A 20,319-nucleotide genomic window follows, 5' to 3' on the forward strand; every position below is an offset into this window, starting at 1 on the left:
AGTACTTAAAACATCCCAAATATTTGCTTTTACAATTAGACAATGTAATTTGTTATTTGGCCTCTAATTGCTTCTTTCCAGGCTTCTTTTAGTTTCAGCGAAGCAGGAACAAGTCTAGCCAATTACTTCAATAAGCCCAGAATCAGGTCCTTTTATTTTCTTCCACAAAGCAACATGGGAGAGGGGAAAGGATTAATATAAAACAATGAGAAGCTTAGGAATGGGAAATACCGGCCTCGCTGCCAAAGGATTAACCTGCTTTGTACTGATCTTATTTTAACAGATGGTAAAAATAGTACTGCAGCTTGACCAATCTATTTCCATGGAAGAAGGTTTTAAACGAGTTTAAGCTTGTGAGATTAAAGTTTACAAAAGAGTTTGGGCAGCGAGACAAAACATATGAATCATCCAGTTCTTGCTAGTGGTCTTGCTGGAAGACTGTCTCTTTCAAGCACAACTGAACAATTCCCTCCACTATACAAATGTCTTTGGTTTGCCCACTTAAGAATGTTTTCAGTAAGACACACATGTAAAATAAGCACTGCTACAAGTACTAGAAACACCAGAAGCATGTCTTGGGCTGTAAGGAGAAGCAGACGCTTTAACAAGATCAGCTCTTGCAAAAACAGATGATGATTTGGTCAGGTCTCAACAGATGCTTTCTGCAGAAAGACAGCTTGGATTCTAAGGGAGTTGGCTGGCAGAGTTCACGGAACAAGACCAGAGATGAACAATGCAACCCTTACCAGCCATTCAAACAGAAAAAAACCCCCACAAATTCCACTCTTTGTTGAAAAGAGCTTTAAAAGCTACTCTCTAATTAACTGTTGCTATTACCTGTTGCATGAGCAGCTACCTGAATGCAACCCTGGTTCTAAAGAGGCTCCCTATCTGTAAAAGCAACAGGCCAAATCCTACCTGTCCTAGGATGCACCTTCACTGAATTCTTCCAAGGAATATTTTTACACTGAGACCTCTAACTTGATGTAAAGAATAAATAAAAATATGACATTATTAGCTCTACCTTAAAGTTGCGGTCTACCCTATCCATTCAACCGGGGCATTACCTTTACTTCCTGTGTCTCAACCTGTGTTTCAGATCTGCTACCTGTCTTGAAATAAAACACACATAGCTTTTTTGCAGCTACAAAGCAGCTCCAAAAGCCAAGCCCCTTCTTCCCAAGGTGAGTAGAATCTGACCTATAATGACCAAGAGTAATACTCTGATAAAATTTGAACATCTAAATATTTTTCTTAAACATTCCATACCTGATACTTTGAAATATGTTGAAGTGTTCAGCTGTTTCACATGAGATTGCTTAGGTACTTTACTAAGACAAGTTCACAGAACAATCGACCTTGATTATTTTCATTTAGTGGAAGCTGTAAACCTTTACATAATTTCACAAATGTGGGAAATAATTATGCTATCAGATAAACAGAAGCACAACATCTGTTCCCTCTAAACATTAACTACTGCCGCTGCAAAATAAACAGAATAATAAAGAAAATGCTGTGCCAAAATAAGTATCAGCAGGACTTTGTAGACCTCTTAGCATGCTTCCAACATGTACAGCTCAGTTTATTCCTTCAGTGCAGACTGTTGAAAGTGGTCAAACAGGGCTAAACAACCATTTCAGAAGATTGACCTCTTAGAGTGAGGCATCTAGTTTTAAAGAAAACAGTGCCTTTCCTCTCCACAAAATCCTCTGCAATTCTTCATTTATTTCTAATATCATCTTCTTGACAATTAAGGTACACTAACCTGGGTAGTAAACTTTTTTGCCATCAGTCTTGTATACAACCATTGTAATGAATTCCCGATTGTGTGCAAAGTCATCCTATAAAAAACACAAATCAAGTAGAGTTGTACACTTCTGTGGAATGTAACTAATCAGAATCAAGTACACATTCTATCATCCCCTTTGATCACTACATGGTATGATCTGATATTTGTATTTATTGAGATACTCGATCCAATTCTTTTTAAAATACCCGAAATAAACAAACTGCCACCAATTTCACTTTTAACAGTTCAGGCCCCGGGATTCAAAGTTACTTCAGAACCTTTATGGTGGAATATAATCGCTTATCTCAATTTTTACCCTGGGTCTATTTCAACGATCTTGTTTGTAGGTACGTGTACCTGCTGAATTTAAAACTTATACGTATAAGTAGGCATACATACCTGAACATGAAAACATAAGCAGTAATATACTAATAACAGAAAGCTACATAGAAAGATTTACGAAGATGTTGCAGAAGTCGTAATACAGAAGAAGAACCCGGCACCTTATCCGTGATGTGCCTGCTAAGCAGAACCCAGACGGCAGCACCACCTTGCGGACACTGGACCTCTAGCTTGTACTGAGGATTATTAGCCAGGCTGTAGGCATCCTTCACCGGACCTTGCTTTGCATCCCAAGTACTAAAGTAATACAGAGACGTTATTAGGTGAGTAAGATACTAACTTGTGCTTTGAAAACTAACTCCAAATCCTACATATATACAGAGCTCTCCATTATCAGTAACAAAGTTACTGAAGGCTAATTTTCTGCAGGAAGCTAGGACAGGAGTTACCTAATGCATTAGCGTCAAAAGCATTATCTTACAATTTTGTTTTATAAATGACTTTACTACAATACAAGCGTGACAACAAAAAATGCTAAATAGAAACAGACTGGCTGTTTGGTATGGTGACTGCAACCACACAAAGCAAAGAAAAAGCTGAGCTGTTCAGGGAGCCCAGGCTAGCCAATTATTGTAATGATTGCACACACCACTTTTATTATTAAGGGAAAAACACCTATGCTTTTGTAACTGTAAGACTCCGTACATAAGCTACAGTGAGTTCTAAAAGCTTGCCAAATTTTTTCCTCCAGTTTTTTATTCAGACAATTTTTCTTTTAAAGTTTGATCTGGTTTATGTTTGGAAGAGTGCCTACATGAAGTATTAAAAAAATCTTTGAGGTACCCTATTGCAAAATCTGCCTGCTGCCTCATGAACTGTCTAGGCAAGGAAAATAAGGTATAAAAAACCCCCCCCAAAAGTGCTGACAACAATGCAAAGCATGGCATGCTGGAAACAGAAGTGGATAAAACTATTCATAAATCCCATTGACTCTTCCACACTTTTAAAACTGAACAGCATGTGTGGAAGGCTGCATTGTCAACTAAGCTCTTCAAATTATCACCATCATTATTCCACTTTTTATGGCAATTACCACTGTGCTAGGTATTTCCCTACACAGAGGTATGATGATCACTAATAATATAAGGAAAGAGACTAATAGATGAGCTTTGAGATTAGCATACACATTACCTCATCTTGTTACGTCACTGCAGTGTATTTTAGAATTAATTTGAACAAAAAGATGTAAGGAGCCTTTACAGATAAAACTCAGCAGTTGTACTATGGATGAAGGAGCTTGTGCAGAGCTAACACACAGAAACAGTGTGGAAGCAGTGGCAAAGTGCAGTATAGTGGAGTGGAAAAATAGAGAAACCCTTGCTTTCAGAAACTGAGACACACTTATCCTCAAACTGGCTGACAAAAAGACTGGATGTGATGGATACTAGGGACGAGGCAGGTATCATGTTCAGGGAAAAAAAAAAAAAAAAATCAGCAGGCAAGGAAGATTACTGATGATAACTACGACTGGTGAAAAACAGAATTAAACTACTCTGACATCAGTGAACACACCTTGTAAAGACAACATGCACTGCACAAATGACTTGCAACTGTCCAGGAAAATGAATTCCAAATAAAAGCTAGGTCACTCAAGCACTGTCTGGTGATTGCTTAAACAAAACACAGACTGCGCAAAAATCTGATTTCTATTCCAGCAAAGAGATGTGGGACTGAGGTCAGAATCTGGTTACACAACCTTAGGTCCACAGCAACATCACAAAGGTCACTGGAGTTTCAATGATGTTACAGAAGTAGTCAAAAACAAAGCCTAGGCTGAGAATTTGGAAGTGTAAAGTCAGGCTCAAGAGAGCATGGTTGGAGTTCAACCTCTTCAGCTGTAACGAGGAATAATGGAAGGAAGGAAACACCACATTGGAACATTTAGTGAGATATCGACACGCAAGTTTTATCTCTTGGACCGACCTGTGAATACATGTAGATTCTTTAAAAAGACTTGGGTTCCAACTCAAATAAATAACATCATAGTACTGGCACAGGTCCTCCCAGGCAATCCAGAAAATGCCTAAAAAGGAAATGCTGTTATTGTTTCCTTACAGACACCTTGATTTTACTTGTTTTTCGAAAGTGTCTTTCCAGGCAAATGATACAGCTTATGTAAACCAACATTTCTGTAAAGCTTAGTAGTAATGTCTACATTGCCCAAATTTCTAAATTTAAACTTAATCCCCAAAACAAAAAAGCTAAACCAAAAAAAACAAGTTAGTGTCTGCTTATCATCAAGGACTTTCTGAAGCTGTCAAAACACTTTTCATTCTCAAGCACTAAGCAAAGGTATGAGAGAATGTGTTGTATTGAAAGAGACATCATTAGGTGATTCTGACCTGCCTTCCCCTTTCCTAGGTTTCGGGGGGCGGAGGGGGAATTTACATAGCCAAACAGGTTCCCCCAATTCAACAACGTACTTCAGTAGTCATCCAGCACAATCAAGTATTCAATCAACACGTGAGTACATTTGAATGTATTTCTAAGATACTTCATCCAAACACCTACGTGACTTGCTTTGGCACCCTGAATCTGCTTCATCTTTACAACATTCTCATGCATTTATTCTAATTCTCCATAGCTCCTTTAACTGCAACTCCAGCCAACAAGAGTGCCTGCAAGCTGACAGACTCTGGATGAAATGAACTCTCAGACAGGTAACAGCCTTATAATTCGAGTCTCTGACACAGGCAGTTGCAGATCTTGCAGCACTAAAAATGTAGTCATAATAGCTACACAAATAGGCAAAAACACCAGAGTGTAAATCCAGTCAGAAGGAACAACTCCCTTAAAATTACTAATGTAATTTAATATAAATTTTAACTACTATATATTACAGATATAAATTCCTTACTAAATGAATCGGTAAATAAATAATGAGCTAATCTCTCATAACTGTCACAAAGCCAGGGCTGCTATTCTTATATTTAAATCAAAAGTTTTCCTTATGTATTTGCACAAGGCTTATCAATAAATGCTATAATTTAATGGGTTTGGATGCATACTGTTGTCAAAACAGAGTGGCACTGAACAAAAGGGCTCCCTTACAGAGATACACAGAGAGCAACTAGGGTACTATAAAAAGAGCAGGTATCTCTTCCTCAATGTAAAACACAGCTTCTGCAGAACTGTCAGTAGCCTGCCCTTCCACCAGCAAACCCACACTGACTTTCCAAAGGCTACACTCTGCTGCTCCCTAGGGAAGATGGGACAGGACAACACTGCGCATCATTCCAAGTGGTTTCTCTGGACAGTGACATAGTAGTACCAGTGTCTCAAAGACAGATCTCAATCTACTCTTACAGCTGGAAATAGAGTGTATATAAAAATTTGTTTATAGATATATTAATGTAATGCAAGGGAATAAACCCAACTTACCTCCAGTGCATAACTTCAAATACAGGCAAGACTAGTTTAAATACTGATTACAGTAAGCATGTTGATACATATTTGCAAATGTTGGAGGAAAAAAACACACAAAAAGTCTATTCATGTATTAAAAAGCAGCATTACACAGCTGACTGTCAGAATGTTATCTTTGCACTGAACTCCCCCACGTCCAAATACTGAGATAGCAACACTTAAGCAAGGAGGCAATTTCTTGTCAATGAATTTGAGATATATTAAATAGTCCAGATTACTTAAACCCCAGACAAACCTGAAATGACAGACTTAAAGACACAAATACTTCCTAAACTTTTGGGCTATTTAGTTTCTAGTATTTGTTTTACTCTCCCTCTCCCTGTGCTTAAGCATTTCTTTCTACCTTCCTGCAGGGATATACCACAAAGATCTATATTATCTGAAAAGATAGTGACTTTTTAAACCTTATTACCATTGTCTATTTTCTGAGCTGTTCTTGGATCAAAGTTCAGGTATTTTTGTAAATCTGGGGTCCAATTTCTTGTGTCATTTTCACTGTATCGTCCTTTCCAACGTAAGTGGCTCCAGGGATTTTTCAACTGAAGAAATCGAAGTCCCTAAAGAAATACAAAATAAAATTGCTGGATTCATCTTCTCTAGGTAATTTTTATATATATATTAACATGGAATATGGACCAATAGCTCAAGAAAATACAGCATCATTAAGCTTTCTGGAATTTCCCAGTGGAGCTGAAGACAAAATAAACTATATTAGCCATTAGAGCAAAAAATCAGTAGCTACCCACGCCAGACAGGTTTTAAACAGGCATCTGAAAACATCTTCAGTTTTACTTGATACCTTATATTCTCTTATATCCAAGACTGCATACGCATGGGTTGGAACTAAACCCCATTTTTCTCCTTCCTCTTCAGACATCACCCCTGTTGCTGTTGTGATAAGGACATCTCCCTTGTGAAATCTGTTCAAAAAGAGGTGAAAAATAGCTTAATTAAAATCTTGCAAATTGCAAACTAACATTTGCCAGACACTGTAATAGTATGTTTTTATACTGTCCATTAGTGTGACCCTGCTTTATAAAAACTGGAATACAGGGGGTTTTTTTGGTCAGCAGAAATCACTCCTGAAAAAGCTTGAGAAAGTGGAACTATTTTCTTTCAGTATTTAAGTATAGGCTTTAAGTGAAAAATTATTATTTTCATATAATTTCATATTTTAAAAAATAAAAATCAGCATTTATCAACCTGAAGTTCAATCTGTGTCACTGTTTAAAGATACTCTTCACAGATCTTCAGCTGAACACAGATGTGGTTTCATCAACATTGAGCCAATCACTGCATATAGCAAATTAACAACTCTGTCACACCACCAGGATTCTGAAGGAGCTTCCCAAAACCTGAAGAATGAGAAGTTCATGCTTCTATACTTTTGCAGGTGTTTACACTAAAGTTTTGTGTTCCCCCTGCATAGGCCTTACAGGGTCTGAATTGTCAACTCACGACAACTGAGTTCTGCAATTGTTCTGAATTGCAATTGTTAATTTTGCTAGTGTGTTTTCACAACAATAATTGTTGCATGTTTCCTAGACCATGCTAAAATCCAAGTACAAACTCAGTGTCCCTAGACAATTTACAGGGTCACTGGACTATGGATTGACACATTTTCAGCCTAGCACAGGTGAACAACAGTGATGCTATAATGGCTAGATTCCATCCTAATTGCAGTCACACCTCCAAATTGCAACACCGGAATATCTGAAAAGTTGTTGACAATCAACTGAGAGCTGCTAACCAACTGAAAAAGCATTGTAGAAAGAGAGGCATGCTCTTTTATCATGAATGCAGATGTTTCAGTCAGAACATCCCCCTTCTATGGCATTGAAATGCCTAAGAAACTGGTTGCACAAAGCCATTTTGAAAGAAATCAAAGTACTTGCTAGCTGACATTTATAAATTACAGCTGTATCTTTCACCATAAGTAGAATTATTACGGTAGGTCTGAAGATCAGTATTGCAGTTTTGATAGACTTTTGCTGCTCCTCCAGGAGATTTACTAATGGGGCAAAATAACCAAGATCTTGTGATACAATTAGAAATATTATATCTGCTTGCTAAGGACAGCAGATCAATGCCAAAGTTCTGGGGAACTCTGTGGGAACACAGAACACATTTCCTTCTACTTTTTAAACACTTTTAACTTGTATATTGGTTCCAAGCTGCTCTTCTCTGGCTTCATATTCCATTTTCTTCATCAAGAAATGGGCTACTATTTTTTTTCTTCATATGTAAAGAAGAAAAATCACCTCAAACAAAAAAATTCCACAATATTTTACTCTTCTGTTCTATCAAAGCCACCGATACCTCAATTTGTCTTCTTCCAGAAATCATATGGAGGTTTTATAAAGCACAATTTGTATTAGTACCAAAATGCTACTGAAGGATAAGTGGTGACTGTACTGCTTTTACAGTGGTAATACAGCTACTACACAGCAAGCATTTTAATTACTTAGGAAAGAACAAACTTCTACCTCTGATAAAGCATTCTGAAAGTACTATCTTTATTGAAAGCTTGATTGTCAGAATGCATAGCAATTCTTTCAGGTATCCAACCAGTCAGTGCATGGAGATCAATATTCTGAAATGCAAGAATTCAAAAGAAATCAGAATAGATAATCCATCTATAAGCACATGATGTCTGTACACAAATTATAATAGCACTTTGAAAGAAATCAAGTATACACAAGTTACAATATAGCTCTACACATAAAAGGCTCAAGATTAAGACTATATTAAAGAAACCAATCAAACAAAAACTTATTTGATTAGTTTAGGACAACATTTCCAAATAACCTCTAATAATAAAAAAAAAAGGTGGAAAGTGAACTGATGAAACAAATTGGAATTTCAGTGCAATGGAAGCATAAGAAAATGATCAATTGTGCTCAATTCTATGATGTGTTCTATTTATTTTGTTGATTCACAGACTTTTAAAGCACAGTCTCAGAAGCACCATTTGGAACCTTGGTATTATATATGCATTTTAAATTATTTAAGTTTTACTTCTAAGGCTCAGGGTTTGGGTTTTTAATTTTTTTTGGTAAATCTGACACTGACATGTATTTCCATAAAAAGATGCTTTAATCTCCCCATTTCATCTCATTGAAATATTCCTTATTCCCTTTTCTTTTGCTTTGTACTCCTCAAAGCAAAAGCAGAGACTATAAATGCTAGAAGTGTCAATAACCAGCACTGGTGGGTGGGAACTTGAGGAATTACAAGTACAACACAGCCACTAAGTAACCCTGATTATACAGGGAAGCTATAATACAGTCAAAAGCATAGGGGGCAGGAAGGGTGGAAATTAAATGTCACAAGTAAAGCTGTTTTTCCAGATAGCAAGTTAGAGGACGACAATGGGAATAAAACACAGCTATTGTCACCAGCTTCTGTCCTCCAAAACAAAGCAGCCTAACACTGACATAAACATACGTAAAAATGTATGCTACATTTACCCTTTATACAAAGCCACATTTGCCTCCATAATCATTTTTCAAAAGGTGATGATTACCTAGTATACCCTCCAAGAACGCAATTATCAAGACACCAACTAGAATGTGAATAGCACCATGAAATCAAAAATATACTGTTAAAATTTTAAAGAATTTTAAATTAAAATCAGAAATGCTTCCTAAGTAACGAATGAAGATTACGCAGGCTACTCATTTCGGTAAACCAGCCCTCTTTAAAAGAATAATTTGCATGTCAGCCTAGTTGCAGTATGATGACTGTTTCTTTAGTAACCACATTATAGGAACCCATTACATATTTATGCAAATGAGTGGAACAATCTGATAAACTTTGACAGATCAAAGTACTTGCTTCCTCTATAAACATGTACTAAATGACTAGCCTGTTCCTTTCCTAGCCGACTCCCCTACCTAATGAGGGAGAATTGTCCTATTTATTGAATGACAGTTAGAAACCAAAATCAGCAGTACCGATATGGGCAAAACATTTATTACTTTACCCAACACTTTCATCTAGACTCTATATAAACACATATACTTCCCAACTATAAGTGCCAAATTCTGCAGTCAGAGAACTAAGATTAACTCTGCCCATCAAGATGTCTTGCTCATTCTATTTTGATGGAATAAATCTCATCAAGTATAGCTAAGCATATTTGTGAAGAAAGAAATAGGAAACAAAATTAAGAAAGTGTCAAACCCAAGACTTACCTTCCCAAGCAACTCATTTATTTCACTAGAAGGAAAGTTATTTGACCTAAGACTATCTAAGTGGAATTTTTGCCTGTTAGCAATAATCTAGTACTTACAGAATTTGATCCAGGAAAATCATATCCTCCCATGACCTTCATGTAAGCCTTTTCTATTAGCGATACCCATAATTCATTCTTATTGTTAGAATAAGAGCAGAGAAGTTCCCCACTATGATCAACAGGTAACTGGTCGTCTATGATTACCTGTGTGAAAAACAAATGAAAAATCATCATAAAGCTAATGAAGTATTTTGGAAGTATTTAAAAAATAAAACCAAACTCTCATTCATATACAGCTTCTCAGACAGCCAGATCTGACCATCGCTCTCAGATGTGGACAGCTCTATCAATCCCGCAGTGGTTTGCCCAAGTGAACAAGAAATTCTGTCACCAGCTTTTACTTGCACTGGTCCACTGGGTGACCTGTGATCACCTGCCTCGCTTTCCCCTATGTAAAATGGGGATGATGACAGTATGCTTTACAAGAGTAAAGTGTCTAATATCTATTGAAAAAGGAAAGTTCAGTGTAATTACCAGCATTAGAAAAAGGAGAGAAAAGCCTAACAACATCCCTCACCTAATTAGGAAACCGAGCATGGACTGTGCTTGGTAGCCAGCAGAAAAACAAACAGTTATTTATCTATAAGGAAAGTATCTATGTGTCACATCGCTTTCATAGTCTCTACTTCAGATTTAAATTTCTTCTCTCTGGAAAGGAAAAAAAACCCAAAGCAGCAGTTATGAAAGTACTAACATTTCTTCTTTAAATTAGGTAGATTATATTTGGCATTATTACAGATTGTTACTGCAGTATTTGTAGTGGTCTGAAACAGTTTCCCAGAACAGATGTTTCAGTTTCACTTTGACATTAGTCCGTTACCAATACAGGCTACCAACACAGCACATTTTCTGGTCAAATTCTGTCTGCACAGGGATGAATAAACCTTCTCACATAAGAGCAAATGGCCAATCACCCTAGCAAAAGGCAGCCATTAGGAGATATTTTGGAAAAAGTGTCAAGAACAAGGCAAGCACATAAATGATACTTTCCTGAAACATTCAGATTCCAGAATTTTGCAACTCAAGGACTTCCTGACCCAGAGTTTGTATCTTAGCAATTAATAGCCTTTGAGGACTTTCCCCTTACTCCCCCACCCCATGCATATGACCACTCAACTTTTGAACTCCCATAAACATTCATCAGTTACTACGATCTGCGATAATCAGTGCTCAGTTAAGTATTATACAAAAAAATACATTATTTATTGCACTGAAAAGAAAATTAAGCTGTTTGTGAGTTTATGAAGTTCTGTCATATATCTTCAGGCATCTCCTCCCCTTACTAAAAATCTATGGTCATTTGAATTATTCCTCTATGGTCATTCCATGTCTATACTCTTCCTGGACATCCCTCTCTGTATTTTTTAGTTCTGTAACTAACTTTCTAAAATGGAGTGGAAGAGTGGATTACTTGCACCCCCTATTCATAAATATAGGATGCATAATTTTGTTCCTGTATGGTTTTCATAATTCTTCTAAGCAATATAAAGATTTTTTAATGCATTTAATGTGAGTAAGGCTATTCTCACAGATGTCTGTAGAAGAAGTACCTTCATTCTGTTACATACTTCACAACCAAAATGAATCTCAAAAGGTTTAACAATTAAAAATCACTTTCCAACAAAACTATCTAAAGTATCTAAAGTTTTTGCTATGCAAGCATAGCTTCACAGTGAAGCAGACCAAGCCTTTAAAATATATGACTTAAACAGTAACAGTACCAAGTCTCCCCCAAACCATTTACCTTTCTAGGTACACCATTGATATGAAGCTTCACCATGTATTTGCCACATGGATTATATTCTGGTTCTCCTTTCTTATTCTGAGGGTAAATTATACTGTTAAAAAAAACAAAACGGAGGAAATCGTGACATAAATGACTTGGCTGTACATACACTTTTAACAATAAAAGTGAGATTAACATAGTCTGGTTCTGGAATTTACACTGAACATAAATATGGAATTTTTAATTAAAGAACAACTCAAATTTAGTAAAAATGACAGTGATGTTTAAATAGGTTTTACTTTTCAGGCCTGGCTCGTACTGCAGTTCTCTGCTTAATATAGCGACAAAAACAACATAAGTAACCTAATTGTTTCTCCAAAAGAAGCAAGACAAACAAATTTATCTTACTATTTAGCAAATGGTATTTATGTATTTGTAGTATAAATACCGTATTTGCCTGAATAACAAGTCAAACATTTGAAGAAGGAGAAGACAGTGCAGAACTCACTGCTCTTGAAAAGAACACAAGTTCAGTTCTAACGAGTATAGGTTAAAACAAAAAAGTCCAGGAACAACGTTCACACACTGGTCTGGCAATGGTCTCCTGGCAGAGTCTGCCAAACCCACGCCAAATTTATTACAGGGTGCCAGTCGAGTGGAATTGACATAGTGTCATTAACATTAATTCTGCAATGAGGTGCAAGATGGACCACCTGTTGCACAGCAGTTGGCATAGCAAAGTAGGAAAATAAACCTATAAAGCATTATAAGTAAAATTTCTATTAAAAACCAAACAAAACCTTCCAAACTATTTATTCCTCCTCAAAGCACATCTAAAGTTAGACCCCAGTGCCTGTATACACATCTATATAAAGCTGGCTTCCCTCTCAGAAGTGCTGAAGGCACACGAGTCCCAGGGAGATGAAGGTGAAACAAATGCTAGTTTTTACTATGCCCAACTGTCATAGAATATTGCAAAAGCTTGGCAGTATTAAGTCTGAAAAGATCTTCGAAAGCAACAGCTACTTACCTTGTGATCAATTTTTTGTTATATCTTCTTTCATATGCTGCACTGATAGCTAGTGATGCCACGAAAGAACAATCTGACACTATTGTCTATAAAGAAAAGAAAACCAGTGAGGACATTTACCAATAACTTAGATACTGGAAGACAAATGGGATGTGTGGAGTGAAGGAAAATTGTCAGTTAGTAATTCCCTTCAAAAGGGAAAGGATTTGAACCAAGAGAAGCAAAGTTACTACTAAAAAGGCAGGAAATGTATGCTTGCTCAATATGAGGCCCCTACAGAGCAAACCAGAGTTAGAATTATTAATGACAATCAGAAGCAAGTGCATATACCTCAGCATTCATTCACATTTATTCCCTCCTCCCCAAAACACGTTGTGCAATATAAACCATATCCAATGGCATAATCTATTGCCGATTTTAGAATAGCTTGGGCCATCTGCAACAAGACATTTCCACTATTCTCAATGGGCCACTCTGCCTCCTGTCAAATAAAAACTTAAAAATCTTGCCCATTATTTTTTCCACGCTCTAAATTAAGTGAACAATTTGCTGCAGAGTACACCTTGCCTTTTTTCATACTAACCTTACCGCTATTTCTGGAAAAACAGGATTTTTCAGCTGGAATTCAAATTCTGATTTTCACTTCCACTGCTAACATACCTGTTTATTCTGCATGAAATCTGAAGTGATACTATTTATTCATTTATTTAATCCCATGAGAACCAAGGAAACCACTCTCACATTTGGGGATTCCTTTTTGAACAAGAAGGTCTTCTATCCCCTGCAATAAACCGCTAGCAGCACACATTTCTCTTTAGGAACAATTTACCTGCTTTATGCTGAAACTTGATACAGTATAAATCATCGTAGGGTTATTTGTTATGTCATCTGGTCGCACCCACTTGGCAAACATTGCTTTCTGTTTGGGGGATAATGGTAACTTCCCACATTTATCACTAGATTTAAGAGAGAAAAAAGTAGAAATAAATGAATAGCCGTTTAGAAAAGCTTTTCATGGTATGTCCAGTCTTACACATATCTGATAGATGGTGCAAAATATGCACAATTACACAGCTTTGTATACAGAGCTGTAAAACAATTTCAAAGATCACTACTGCTAAGTTTGTGATTTTTAGGGAAAAAAGTAAAAATATTAAAAGCATGAAATAAAACTTAAGAGCTTCCTTCATACAGGACTGAACAGGAGAAGGAAATTCCAAAAAGCCATCTACACCAGAAGAAACTCAAATTCTTCACTTTATTTCAATATGATGAACTAATATTAAAAAGTTTCTTTAGTTCTGAAAATATTGAGGCTTGTCTCATTGACAAGCCTTTAGTGGAAAACTGAAAAACAAACAAACAAACACCCCACCAAACCAAAAAAAACAAACAAAAAACCCCCCACCCCAAACCAAACCAACCCCAGGTGTCTGTCTATTATGGCTATGTAATCTTAACGTATTATTATTGTTCATGAATGAAGGTCTAGCAGTTACATATCACTCTTCCTCGGAATAGTCCTTTACAGAGGAAACAGCTATCACCTTCATTTTCCAGGTAACTGAGGCAGAGGGAGCTAAACTCATTAGCACGCAGCAGAATCAGGAAACAGACCCAAGCTGCCAGCCCAGCTCAATACTCCAAAAAGCCAAATATATTGTTGTCCTTATAGGCCTGAAGACATGAATGCAAAACCACTGCAGAGCAGGGTCAGCTTACATTAAACAGTTTTAAAATCAGACTGGAAAAAGGAAGTGGCAGTATTTAAGTCTCTCTGCCTGAATTATGCTTAAAAGCCTACTTAAACAATTTTAAACTCTGAAAAAGAAAAACATAGAAATACCAAATATAGGAAAGCTTTGGAAATAAAAACAAAAGTAAAGTTCAGTAATTGAATCACACTTACGAAAATGGCATAGGGAAGGCAAAACGTTCCCTCAGATCAACACTCATGAAAGGTACATATTCAATGCCATTAATTTTTGAAGTTTTCCTGCAAGTCATAAGAAAAAAAGAATATAGTTACAAACCTATCTATTATCTTTCGAAGATTAAGTTCCAGAAGTTAACAACAAAATTAGTTTTTAAAAACTAACAAGGCACAATGCTTCTGAAAACAAGACAACTACCTCTTGAAAATGAAACAACCACTGTATTTATTTGGGTTTGAAATGTGCAGTACTTGATGGCTCAGTCACTAATCCTGCAAGTATGTACCTGCGGACAAGTCGCCATGCCAGGATAGAAATGATTATCAGCCACAAACCTCTTCATAGTTCTAGAAGTCACATTTAAAACTACATCTGTCTAAATAGAATTTCTCAAGTCCCTTAAGCTTCTCATTAAAGAGAGTCTTAGGATAAATTGACAGCGATTAACAATACTTAGATTTCATCTAATTGGGGCAGTATTTTGAAACACTTTGTCAAACAACAATAACAAAAATACTGCACATGTTTATTAGTACATTTTTTACTAAAATGCACAGAACACTTTCTAAAAAATGAGAATCATATTTAAATGTGAATGTAATTTAAGTTTCAAACAAGGAGTTAACTCAAAAAGGTATGCGAAATATTTTTAAATCAAATGATAAAGATGTGAAACAACTTGAAGTTCTCTTGCAAGAGTTAAACAAAAAACCAAAACAACACATAAAAAACCCCCAAAACACCCAAACCATCCACAGAAGCAGAAACATTCACTGCATAGGCACTACAAGAGGCAAAAAAGTGAAATTTTAATAAGGCAATTCTTAATGCTCTGCAACTTTTCAAACACACATACATTTCTATCTTCATGACCATATCCTCAGTCCACTTAAGTCCCCTAAAGTCAACAAGCAGACTAAATGTTTTATGATCACATCCTGGACAGTGTTGAGCATCACCTCTGTCACAATCTTTTTTTATTGCATGGGGAGTAGGAGGAAGGTTGAAACACCTATCAGACAATGCATTTATTTTTTTTCAAGATATATTTGATAGTTTTCAAAATTCACAATTTAGGCTAAAGGTTTTATGGATTATTTGTAGTAGCTTATTTCACCTATAATAAAAATCAAAGCAAAAGGAACTGGATGTAACAGAAGTCACAGTGCTACAAAATATTATGCTTCCTCAATTTGCAGTGAAGTAGTAGTTGTATAATCTATAAAAACATCTTTGTACCTTGGCTTCTCAGAGCCAGATCTTTCATGAACTCAGTCAGGTAGGTTATGTATAACATACAAAAATAAGGCTATGAAAAATAATTCTGGCAGTCAGTTACAAGAAATTGTCTTCTAAATACAAACTAGAAAGTATGCTCTGTGAATAAAAGCCACTAATTACATTACCATAGAGAATACAAGAATTTATTAAAGTGTAGGGAATACCAGTAACGGGGTTTGTAAGAGGTGGTTTCCCAACCCTCTGTTTATACACCTCATGCTTCAGCTGTTTCAATCTACTGTGTAAGATGCACAAAGGACATAAGCACAAATGATAACATTTTGGAAAAACTTGTCTTCAACTTACCTAAGTACTTCAATCTCCTCTGCAGTGTATCTTTGACCTTGAGATTCACTAGCTTGTACTGCTCTGACTGTCTGTGGTTTATCATTTAAAGAAAAATCAGGTCCCAATGGAAAGAATGTTCTGACTGGCTGATTTGGTTTAGCTGCAGTTGACTTCTCCTTGTGAGATGACTTTGACACAGATTCCTTCAGTGCCTCTGCTCTAAAGCAAATAAAAATGCATTTTGTTTACAATGATAAAAACAGTTATGGTTCAATTATTGATTTGCTTGGTTCATGTTTCCACATATGTCACATGGAATCAACAAATGCCCAAGTTGACCAACACCACTTTTCCTAAGAAAAATCAATTTCTGATGCCAGTACTTCTTTATTTTCCTGTTCTAGAATCAATTAAAATATAGCATTTCCAACTCATATATAAGCTACTTTCAGCAGAACTTGTTAGATTTTTGTCGCCTTTAAATTATGCTAATAGGAGAATTCGTGTAAGTGTTCATTATCTGGAACCTCAGAACAAGATCACTGAAACACAGAAAGAGAAAACTTATTTGTGTCCTCTCATACATTCAGGATTTAATTTGTCTAGCAGCTACAAGAGCAGTAAAAACCCACTAGCATTCTCACAACCCAGCATTTCAACCACTTGCAGACTGTGTATTCAGGAACCATATTTTGTTGTTGTTGCATTAAGCTGCTGGATAGTCACACTTATGCAAAATATGGGGGTTTTTTTTGAACACAGACTGAGAAGTGCTGAAAACCAGCTTATACTGAAACTTAGCCCAACATAGTCCGTTGTTCGCCATCATACAGCTGATTTTAAAAGAGCTACATTGAACTTACACTCATGTAACTTGTTTCAGATATAGACTCCAGTCCATTAGGTCTACCCATACAATTAGATTGCTACTGTCAAGATAAGTATTTCTCAGTTTCCAAGCTGTCTTCCTTATGAAGGGACACTGACACCCTGACTTAGTGCTGGCCTGAATTCACATTTCTATAGAAGCCAAAAATTGTAGTATAGTACTCTGGTTTATATCTCTGAAGACTGGAGTAGCACATTGGTACTAACGAATACAGAGTCCTTTCCTAATTCGCCATGTCCCAAGATTCCCAGAGGGCTGGCACAACAGCTACTATATTCAGCGGTATAGCAGCTGGCAGCTATCTGCCAGAAGAACTCTACAGGAGCTAGGTCTACCCAGAATCCATACTCTTTGCAGTACACAACAGACACACTGGATTGACAATCCAGCTCAGAGCATGCACTTATCCCTACAGCAAGAATGTTTACGAACATTGGCAACACTCACCTATCCAGTGCTTGTCGAGCCAGCTGTTTCAGTTTTGACTGGAGGCCTGCTTCTGAAGTTTCAGTAGCCTTAAGTGCAAAATAAAAGAAAAAGCTACACACCCAAAAAACCCCACAGGTTTTATAGGCTCAGTTTGTCAGATTCCACACTTATAGATTAGAGCAAACAGTAATTAGCTATTTTTTCCAATTCTCTTTTGAAATGAGCAAATATGTTGTTTTAAAATCTCAGCATAAAAAGCATACTAAGTAAGCAAATATAATTTTGCTGTTCTAGCGAATGTTCATGGAACAAAAGTGATATTTAAAATTCTTCAGCATGGGCAACATTGTACACACAAAAAAATGGCCAGAAGAATTAACCATATTAAAACACTATGGGCAGGAAGAAGACAAAAACAAATGTTAGGTATACCACCGAGCTTAGACGTGTTCCAATTCTTTTCTCAAATGAGTCAAAGATAATCATAGTAACTTAGGAAAAAAAATAAACTTGAATGCTTACTTTCATAAAATACAAACAAACAAGATTGCTTGCAAGTTAAAAATCTTGTTCTTGCACATCTAAGGCATAAAATAATCTATGACAGGGCACCAAAAGAGGCTATCAAGAGTGCTAACTTCTGCTCCCAATTGGGAGGTCAGCCATGACAGTTTACTCATACAACCAGTTTATGCTTTTGCTTTCCTTACAGATGGAGCATGGCTACTGCAGCTAAGCAATCTGCAAGAGGCACAACATGAGTTGTGGCTTCTCCTGTGACACCCAGAAGCAGGTTTCAGGTTCTAGCTTTGTACCTTGACTGATTCTCCCAGGTCAGCTAGGTCAACTGAGGAACAAAAGGCAAGCTACTTTCACCCCAAGAAACAAAACTAGAAACACCCTCTATAAGCAACTATTTTCATTTGCAAATGAATTACACTCTGGAGTTCCCAGTTGGAAAAGACTTTGAAAGATGGATGAAGGTAAGCAGTGGAGATGGAACACCAGCAGACCCATCTAGGAGTCAGTCATAGAAAAGGAGGAATGGCTGCTCTCTGAGTACTTCAAGGGTAAGGAAGAAACAAATCTCTCCACCTGAATATACTGAGGAGAAAGACAGAAGCAAAGCTTCAAGATAGCAGAGTTCCTTCAATCTTCTTTCATCCTGGGAAGAAGAAGGTACTTTTTGATCACCCCGAGGGATAAAGCCTACAGTCATCTTCACAAAATAATATGCTAGTCAAGGTTAAAAGAAACTTCATGACATACTTGATAAAAGCAGTTGTTTATGAGATAATTTCAGACTAATTTCAATATATGCAAGTAATATTTGCATGCAGTGACACAACAGAAGGAAGGACACAACAGAGGAAAAACAGTATGCTGTCGCACCAAGTTTTTATGTAACAGACTGAAGAAGTTCTGCTCCAACAGCTCAAGTGGAAAAACTAGAGCAGTTCTACTAACTCTTCATCTGGTTACACTGTATCACCAGGGTTTTTTAGCCTACACAAAACCAGTTTACAGAATTCGGAGGAAAGATTTTACTCTAGCATGTAGCAAAAGTAACATTCCCCTCCCAACAACCCACATATATTTACATTATAAAAAGGGAAGAGAGGGGAGAAAGAAAAACAGACTTGGTGGAGTTACATTATGATGGTGAGCTCTTCCTGTAATGAGTTAGTTAAGGCAACTGGACTTAAGGGGAAAAAGCAGTACCTGTAATTTTATTCTCCATCATTTACGTAATGGCCAATTCATCCTTACCATTAATTTCAGTGTGAATTTAATTCAGTTGTCACAGCTTTAAAGCTGAGCACTGAGTAATCAAGTAGTATTTTTACTAGTTTTGGCATCAGTAGACCATTATGTTTTCAGAAACTGTTACAGAAATTTCCCTTAAATTACTTCCTTTAATGTAGTCAGAAAGTAATATAGCTGACACATTAGCAAGTCATCTTCAGTTTTAACTGTTTTTAATTCCTGTTTTAGTGTTGCATTTGCTCCAGGGCAAAAATTAGCATGAAAAGAAGTTCCAGAATATTTCTAGTTTTTAGTATAATCCAGTTGAGGAAAAAAATATAAATCACAAGTCCCCATAAATTTCAGTGTTGAATAGCAATATAACAAAGACTGGAAGAAGTACTAAAAAACAAAACAAAAAAAACAGTGGAAAAAAGATTAAAAAATAGTTTTTAGAAATACAGGTACTCCATTTTTAAGCCAGCCTTTAACGTCAGTCACTTGTGTAAGTGGAAGAATTTCTTACCATCACATAATTCCACCAAGTTAACCTGTAGCTTAACATACTGTTTTCAAACAGAGTTCCACCGCTTCTGTGTACAACTCTATAGCTTCTTCTGCATTGCCTTTATCATCTTCATCAAAAGCCTGTGTAACTAGGAAGTGTGCACGCTCCAAGTCCAACTGTTGTTTTGACTTCAGAGGATCTGTGTTCTGTGACTGAACTAAATGAAAAAGAAAGTATTTAGCTTTCTACAGCGGCAGACATGTAAAGACATCCTTAGCATGGTACTGAAACACTAGCAGTTCTAATCAGATAGGTAATACCTATTTTTTGGCTGGAAACAAAAACTTTCTAAACTTTGCTAAAAACAGCTTTGCAAAGACAAGAAAACAGCCCCCCACCCCCCCAGCAGAGATACACTCTCAGGATATTTCACATGTCAAATAATGCAAATAAAATCTCTTTCATACTACGTTAAGGACAAGGATGTTTAATTACGTAAAATATCGCATCATTTGTGAAAACACATCACCTGTGGTAATATGCAAGTTCCTTAGGTGTCTATCTCATTTAATAC

The 20,319-nt window shown here is 36.6% G+C and overlaps 1 protein-coding gene and 1 long non-coding RNA gene across 6 annotated transcripts in view; one reads left to right on the plus strand and one right to left on the minus strand.

Annotated features, from left to right (window-relative positions):
* Positions 1-20,319, minus strand: part of CAPN7 (calpain 7) — a 35,917-nt gene that overhangs the window by 9,694 nt on the left and 5,904 nt on the right. For 3 of the 5 annotated variants that reach the window (XM_075493260.1, XM_075493263.1, XM_075493261.1), the window contains exons 3-16: positions 19,805-19,962; positions 17,510-17,577; positions 16,192-16,392; positions 14,580-14,666; positions 13,500-13,626; positions 12,671-12,756; positions 11,659-11,752; positions 9,912-10,058; positions 8,104-8,210; positions 6,417-6,537; positions 6,030-6,174; positions 4,115-4,214; positions 2,293-2,428; positions 1,766-1,841 (exon numbers count right to left, since the gene is read on the minus strand). In XM_075493260.1, coding sequence (XP_075349375.1) covers positions 1,766-1,841; positions 2,293-2,428; positions 4,115-4,214; positions 6,030-6,174; positions 6,417-6,537; positions 8,104-8,210; positions 9,912-10,058; positions 11,659-11,752; positions 12,671-12,756; positions 13,500-13,626; positions 14,580-14,666; positions 16,192-16,392; positions 17,510-17,577; positions 19,805-19,962 — 1,653 coding nt within the window. Of the gene's footprint in view, positions 1-1,765; positions 1,842-2,292; positions 2,429-4,114; positions 4,215-6,029; positions 6,175-6,416; positions 6,538-8,103; positions 8,211-9,911; positions 10,059-11,658; positions 11,753-12,670; positions 12,757-13,499; positions 13,627-14,579; positions 14,667-16,191; positions 16,393-17,509; positions 17,578-19,763; positions 19,963-20,319 lie in introns of those variants that run through there. The other 2 variants (XM_075493262.1, XM_075493265.1) reach the window with 2 other exon arrangements.
* LOC142405607 (uncharacterized) lies at positions 437-19,769 on the plus strand. The gene is made up of 4 exons (XR_012774243.1): positions 437-1,184; positions 4,553-4,654; positions 4,776-4,851; positions 18,204-19,769. It is a non-coding gene; the product is annotated as an uncharacterized LOC142405607 (long non-coding RNA).

Source organism: Mycteria americana, chromosome 2 (genome assembly GCF_035582795.1).
Source record: "Mycteria americana isolate JAX WOST 10 ecotype Jacksonville Zoo and Gardens chromosome 2, USCA_MyAme_1.0, whole genome shotgun sequence".
Lineage (NCBI taxonomy): Eukaryota > Metazoa > Chordata > Aves > Ciconiiformes > Ciconiidae > Mycteria > Mycteria americana.